Genomic DNA, 7,846 nt, shown 5'->3' with positions numbered 1-7,846 from the left:
CGGCATTTAGCCATTCCCCTATCTGGGTGTCCCTTTTTTTTTTTTTTTTTTTTTAATTTTTGCCAGAGAGAGAGTGAGAGAGAGGCAAAGTGACAAAGCATCCCCCCAAAGGGGACTGTCACACCACATCCCTTCTCCTCTATTTCTTTGTCCCTTTAGGATTCTGGACATGCTTGCATATGTGCCTGGTATGTTTTTCAGACCACAGAGTCCAGGACTTGAATTGTGTTATCAGTGGTCAGGTGGGGTCCATTGTCTTAACTACCATGCCATTGGCTGGCCCGGGACATCTGTATCATCACCCTACAGCAATAGTTCATTTCTGAAAGTCTCTCTACTTAGCATGCTAACTCAAAGTTGCAGAGCTATGTTTAGCAAAGATAATGTGGGTTTTTCTTTTCTTTCTTTTTCTTTATTTCTTTATTTCTTTCTTTTTTTCTTTCTTTCTTTCTCTCTCTCTCTCTTTCTTTCTTTCTTTTTTTCCTTCCTTTCTTTCTTTCTTTCTTTCTTTCTTTCTTTCTTTCTTTCTTTCTTTCTTTTCTTTCTTTTTTTGTATAATTTGCCATAAGGATGTATGTGATTGCGGGAGAGAGACAGAGATAGAGGGGTAAAGTGAGGAAGCATCACCCCTTGAGGGATGGTCATGCCATAATCCCTTCTCCTCCATTTTTCTTTTCTAGATTTTGGGCATGCTCAAACACATGCCCAGTGTGCTTTTCAAGCTGCTAGGTCTAGGATTCCAACTGTGTAGTCAATCATGTTGGACCAAGCAACCTTCACTATACTATCTGCTGGCCCAAGAATGTAGATTTCTAATTTTTCTTTATTTCATTGAAAATTCAAGTTGTACCAATTTGGACAGGAAATGTTTTTGATTAAAATATTAAGATAAAATTCTGAATAAAGATAAATAGTAGATTATATGTAACTAGCCAAGAATCTAAAATTCTTTATTAAAGGGTAAACCAGATCACTGTTTTTCAAACTGCATTATGGGTAGCTTATTTAGAAGCCACTTGGGACTGTTCTCAACTATGTATATTTGTTGGTGGGTAGAAGGCAGAGCCCTGGAGTTCTTTGCCCTATCTTCTATCAGAGGGAATTCATATTATTTCACATATTGAATTTTAATGTACTCCTGAATAGTCAGATTGATTTTAACAGTCTATACTAACAGAAATCCCATAATTAGATATTTTTATATTAAATACATTTTGTATGTGAATTGTCCTTTATTTTCTGGTTTCAGGTTGTCAAAATCCATAAATTACAGCTCTTACTCAGTGAACAAATCAATTCACCTACAGCAATAATCTCAGTTGTTACATTTATTTCCCCCTATATAGACCCACAGACCTCTTCATCTATGCCCTATGACTGACTTCCACAGCAGTGTTTACAGCAAAGCATCTACATCAGAAAACAGTTCATTTTAGGAATAGATTCATTTCTGTGTTATTGATATCAGTATTCCTAATTCAGTCTTGTCAACTGCTCAGGATTCCAAATGTTGCATTTTACCTGCCTTCATATACCCCCATCAAAAAAAAAAGAAAAAAAAATCCCAAAGTTTTGATTTCTGGTTTAGTTCTTTTCCACCCCCCCTTGCTCTAGGATGCATGCTCTCCAGAGAGAGAGAGAGAGAGAGAGAGAGAGAGAGAAATAGAGAGAGGAAAAGTGAGAAAGCACTCTTGAGCAGGGATGGCCATGCTAAAATCCCTTCTCCTCCATTCTCCTCTCAGGATTTTGGGCACATGCCCAGTGTGATTTTCAAGCCACTGGGTCCGGGACTCAAACTGCACAGCTAGCTATGTGGGATCCAACACTATAACCTTCTTGCTATTGGCTGATGCCAATCTCCATTTTAATTCTTAAATAACTGGTGATGACTCCCTGGCCTCTTCTTTGATCTCTAATAGTCTGTCATGAATTTTCCAGGTTTTTCTGACTTGTTTATAACATAGACTTCATAATTTTCAGTTTGTAGATATTAAGCCTCAAAGACTATCTAGCTGTTCCTATCCCAACCAATGAAGACTTCCAGTCCTATGGCTGTCAATCTTTGTGTAGTACAAGGCTGGACTATGTACTTTTGGTCCAAAGGAAGAAGGACCAGGCAGTTGGTGCAGGCTCAAGTCAATGCTCAAGGGAATTCCATCAGGAATGGAGGTGCTCCAGATCAACAGCCTCCCAAAAGCTATTTATATGGTTTCTGGGCGATAACAACTTTAAGGAAGTGGGAAGGAGACAAATATAAGGAAGAATGAAAAACAGAGATAGCAGGTATTAGTGCTTTGTACAGAGTTTAGCCAATTCCAGCTGCTGGCAATTAACAGGATACTGTTATGTATGTTTGTTTAGTCAAGACCAAGGCACATACTAGTTTAAGAAATAGTCATTATAAGAAATAGTCATTAAGAACCTTGTTAGAATAGACACTCCTCTCTGGATCCTTTTATGTCCACCTATGGACCTCAGTTAAATTTTTAAATCTTTTGAAGAGCTTGGCTAGAAGTTATAATTGTGTTTCACATAGCATTTTAAAAAATAGAATTGTAAGAATCAAAAGTTTTTTCTTTCCTTTTCTCAGAAGTGGGCAAGGCATTGATACATTAGAATTCATGAGAGATTTTTTTCTTTCACTTTTGCTATAAGGACGTGTGGACTCACGAGAGAGAGACAGAGAGAGAGAGAGAGAGAGAGAGAAAGAGAGAGAGGAAATGAGAAATCACCCCCTAGGTGGAATGAGCATGCTGCAATCCCTTTTCTTCCATTCTCCTTTTAGGATTTTGGGTATGCACACACACATACCCAGCATAATTTTCAAGCCACCAGTCTGGGGTTTGAATTGCACAGTTGGCCATGTTGGATCCAGTGCCTTAACCTCCCTGCCACCTGCTGACCCAGATCTCTTCCTTTTTTTTTTTTTTTAATTGTCAAAGGTGTGTTCATGAGACAGGGAGGAAGACCAGAAAGCATACCCCAATGGGTCAAGTTACTTTTATAATCAACATTTAGTCATCACTATGTGAAAAAAATTTCAATTTTGAATTTATTCTTTATGAAAACATCTGCACTTGTTTTTGTTTGCCATGGAGCACATGCGCTCATCAGAGAGCATGGGGTGCTGAATGAGACATCACTCTTCCTCCCAGGGAGGTAGCTACTCTGCATTCCCTTCTCCACCATTCTCCTCTTAGGATTTTGAGCACACACATGTGCACACATGCTTGGTATGATTTTCCAGCTGCCAGGTTCAGGACTTGAACTGTGTAGCCACTCATGTGCACCCATGTGGGATTCAGCCACCTTAATCTACAAGCCACCTGTTAGCCCCTCTATAATATTTACATGTATGAGGGTTTTTTTTAAGTTTATTGTTTAAGACAATATAGTAGGTTGTATCAGGTGGTATAATCTCTTTAAAATTAACTAATTTCTATAATGAGAATTCTTTTTTTTTTGGAGAGGTTTTTGCTATAGGGCGCATGCGCTCACCAGACAGAGAGAGACAGAGAGACAGAAAGCGAGAAATCACCCCCCAGGGGGGATGGCCACGCTGCAGTCCCTTCTCCTCCATTCTCCTCCCAGGATCTTGGGTATGCACGCACACGCGCCTGGCATGAGTTTAAGCTACCAGGTCCGGGACTCAAACCGCGGTTGACTACGTGTGAGTCCAGCGACATAGCCATTACACTAACAGCTGATCCCTATAATGAGAATTCTTAAGTGCATGTTTCTTTCAACCTTTATACTGGAATTCTCCAGATACTTAAAATTAGAAATGCATAATTTCCATATACATTTATATCTGTACTGCATACCTTACAAAACATTTTTTAAAGATCAAAATTCAAAGGATACAATAACATGTCGATCAGATGGGTTTCGCTGACGTGTTCTTTCTAATTGACTTAACTGCTTAGCTTCTCGATTCCTTGCTGTTAATGTGGCTTTGAGGTCATCCTGCAAAAAGACATATTTTTTTGTTAATAAAGATTTCTTATTTAAGAAATAAAATATACACTTTAGAACACTTCTTGGTTGTGGTAATTAATGAGTATACACATGGGAGAATTTTGCTTCATGCAAATTATACTTTAATAAAATGGATTTTTAAAGAATTAATTAATTAATTAATTAATCTATTTTCCAATCTGACCAGAGAAGGACAGAGTGAGAGAGAGAGAAAGCTGCTAGGTCCAGGATTCAAACTGCTGTCAGCCATGGGGGAGTCCAGTGCCCTTAACTACCATGCCACCTGCCGGCCCCCTTAAGTTGATTTTAAAAATAGGACTTTGTCACACTCATTGTAAAAGTAAATGTTATCCCCTGCTTTAAAACAAAAATATAAACATACATTCATTTAGTAAAATAATTTCTATCTATATGTTCTTCATGACTCTAAATATTAAACATTTTAAAGCTTCCAAAATAATGTGTTATACTGCTACTTTAGTATACTTAGTAAACTCAATAAAAATATTTCCTTCTCAAAGATCTAAGAAATGATCTTTTTTTTTTTTTGAGAAGAAATGATCTTTCAAAGTATGTAAAAAGAATGACACTACTTTGAACTTTTATTAAAAGGAGAATGGTGATACCTCATAATGGGAGGGAGAGTGGGTTTACCTACCCGTTTCATTTTTACAATGGTTCCATAAGCTTTCAAAGGTTCAACTACTTTGGCTTCAAGTCTTTCAACCTATTAAAAATCATTATAAAATATAACTGAAAAGAAACATAGACATATCAAAATTTAAATTCTGAAATAAACCTTTGCTGTTACATCTGAACATAATTACTATACATATTAATTTTTTAAAGTTTTCAATTAAAATGGCACTGTTTAACCTACCCTTATAAATGAAGGGATAATTACTAGAAATTGTTAAGACCAGAATCAAAACTCACACATTAAAGACTGTTAAGCTGTAGAGTAATAGTGCAAGCAGAAAAGCATCTGATGTGTAAGATGACCAAAAAATGATACAGGTTTCCAGGGGTTCATCCTTTCCACACTATCATCTTAAATTACTTTTATATCAAAAAGTAGTCATTTTAGGATACGTTTTATGACATCTCAACTTGTAATACAAAAACCATTTATAGTGTGTTTTGAACAGTGCAGATACCTCACAGATACTATTTCTGAACTGGTACTGTCCAATTTTCTAGAAAAAAAATCCACTGAAAGCTAAAACATACTGGAAATATTTAAAGCAATACAATCCTCAAAAGCATCAATGAATTAGCTGCAAGGTTTTCTGAGAAGCCATTCACAAAATATCATTACCTCGAAAGCAAAGTAGTATTGCTGAGTTGTCAAACTGCATGGCTGAGCTCTTTTTTTTTCATTTTGAATTAAAGTTTTCTTACACATTGCATTTTTTTTTTGGGGGGGGGGAGGTTTTTGCTATAGGGCACGTGCACTTGCCAGAAAGACAGAGACAGAGAGACAGAAAACGAGAAATCACCCCCCAGGGGAATGGCCACACTACAATCCCTTCTCCTCCTTTCTCCTCTAGGGATCTTGCGCATGCATTCACACATGCCTGGCGTGAGTTTAAGCCACCGGGTTTGGGACTCGAACCATGGTCAACGACATGGGAGTCCAGTGACATAGCTATTACACCATCTGTTGGTCCCTGTAGTTTTTTTTTTTTTTTTAATCACTACTGAGCATTTCATTTACTAGTAATACTAATGAAAAGCACTAAAGAAACCTCTTTTATTTCTTTTAAAGGCAAGTATTATAAATGTAGCATAAGAAAAAATAAGTCTTGGACATTAAAATTCTTTGGGGGTAGGTAATACAGTGATATATTTAATTGCTTAAAATAAATATTTTCATGGCAAGAAAAGACTCTTCTTTGATACATGTTTAAATAACAAATGAGGATACTTCATTCCATGTTAATGTTTCTTTAGCTATTGTAAACAAAATGCACATACATGTACAATCTTTTAAAAGATTTTAGGAGAGTGAAAAAAATCAAGTTCCCATCAAACACTTAAAAATCACGAAGCTTCAAATCTAAACCATGAATATTCAGGATAGAATAGTCTAAACCATTTCTCATAATCCTTACACTGGCTTTTCAGTATAAGGACTATCTAGTTCTTTTTCTGTTCTCCTTTTTGTTGCCTACCTTTTGTCATTGTTCATTAGCACCTCCACCATTTGGTAAGCAAGGGAAATAAAAGGAGAACAAATGTAAACCAATTCACTTTGCTATTTAATAAATAGCATCAATGTTTCCTAGAAAAGGACATTGAGATTATTGGCTAAAATAGGATTTTAGGATTATCTGTGAAGATAAATTATGTTTAAAACATTAACTCCCCAGTTATCATGTATAACTGAGTTATCAATTACAGAAAAATCTTATGACAAGAATTCAACATTTTCCCAAAAAGTACTGGGATTACTACTCATGTTTTTGTGTGGATAGCAACCAGGGGTCCAAAGATGATTAGTCTCATTTTTTGATAATCGAAATTTGTTTTTCAAGCTTTTAAAAAGGACCAGAGCCAGCAATGAGCAAAGCACAAAATGGTAATACAATTTTAACTGGGTAAACTGACAAATTAACCTGTGTCTCGAAACAGAGAACGAATATAAGTGAAAGTGCTTAGTAGGTATTAAAGATAAAAAGGTGGGTTTTAAGAAAGAAAACAATCACAAGAACAACCTTCCTGGCACCTAAAACAAAAAACAAAAAATCCCACAGTGTGTCACTACTGTTTTGCTTCTATAATATAAACCACAACTGAAGACTATTTTTGGTGAATGAACACCAGTGATCAAGTTCCTAGGGCACAGGAATCAGCGATGTTTCAGATTCATTTATGGTACCCCTCCCAACCTTTCCCATCTCCAGTTGGATTCTGAAGTGTACTTACGTGCACACAAGATATCATATCATGCTTCTTTTCCCCCTCAGTGGTTCTGTTTACCACCCCCTATAAATGGGCCACCCCTTGGCCCAAAGTTGGCAAATGAAGTGGGGAAAATTAAGACTTCAAGATACCCTAAAGTTTAGTTTGAGAATGGTAAAAATAAAATAAACCAGATAAAGTGTCCCTTGAATAGACTCACACAAGGTTACCGACATGAGAATGTACGTTAATCATCAAGTGTGGGTTCGCCACTGCAGTTAGGTAGATTACACTTGGAAAGTCTTCAGGGCTCCTTCATCTGCTACTTCACGGCTCATAACAATGACGCTGTGACCTCACTTCATACCTCGGCTTGTCGATAATCCTGAAGTTTGGCAAACTCATCTGCAAAGTTTTTCAGGCCCTGCTTTAAATGTGGGGTCTCTGTAGAGGCATACACGTTGATTTCATTCACCAAGAGGTCTGCTTTGTCTCGCAGCCTGGCAGTTTTCCGCACATAGGCAGCAAAGATTTGGCACAGCTCTCCAAAATGCTTCTCCACATTTGTGACAGCATCTTGCAGTTGTCTCGTTTGAGCGTCCCTAGAGAAAAAGGTGACAAAATCAAAACATCTCCTTAGAGAGGCGATGGCTTCAAGGCCAATTTGACAAACATTCCCCGGGACATTTTACAATTTCGAAGGGTCAAAATCACCAGCCATCCCACTATCTCCTGAGGCAGTCTCCCATCCTCCAGAACCGGATTCGGGGCCTGGCCTCCCTATCCGCACAGTGAAACTAAGAGGTGCGGGCCGGGAGGGCCCCACCGCGGAGGGCGGCAGCTCGGGTTGCTCTGTGCTGCGCGGCTCGGGCGCCCAGCTCCCATTCATGCTCCAGCAGCGCCCCCGACAGCGTGGGGACCGGAGCCGGGGGGACATGGGGGGGGGATCACCCGTCGGTCCCGG

At 38.2% G+C, this 7,846-nt stretch overlaps 1 protein-coding gene across 3 annotated transcripts in view; it reads right to left on the bottom strand.

Annotated features, from left to right (window-relative positions):
• The window catches only part of CIBAR1 (CBY1 interacting BAR domain containing 1), a 29,979-nt gene that overhangs the window by 21,863 nt on the left and 270 nt on the right, over positions 1-7,846 (bottom strand). For all 3 annotated transcript variants that reach the window (XM_006161280.3, XM_006161279.3, XM_006161278.3), the window contains exons 2-4: positions 7,250-7,484; positions 4,637-4,705; positions 3,865-3,966 (exon numbers count right to left, since the gene is read on the bottom strand). In XM_006161280.3, coding sequence (XP_006161342.1) covers positions 3,865-3,966; positions 4,637-4,705; positions 7,250-7,484 — 406 coding nt within the window. The remainder of the gene's footprint in view (positions 1-3,864; positions 3,967-4,636; positions 4,706-7,249; positions 7,485-7,846) is intronic.

This window comes from Tupaia chinensis, unplaced genomic scaffold (assembly GCF_000334495.1).
Source record: "Tupaia chinensis unplaced genomic scaffold, TupChi_1.0 Scaffold138407_1, whole genome shotgun sequence".
NCBI lineage: Eukaryota > Metazoa > Chordata > Mammalia > Scandentia > Tupaiidae > Tupaia > Tupaia belangeri.
The sequence above is the reverse complement of the archived record's forward strand: the minus strand, read 5'-3'. Positions and strand labels throughout refer to the sequence as shown.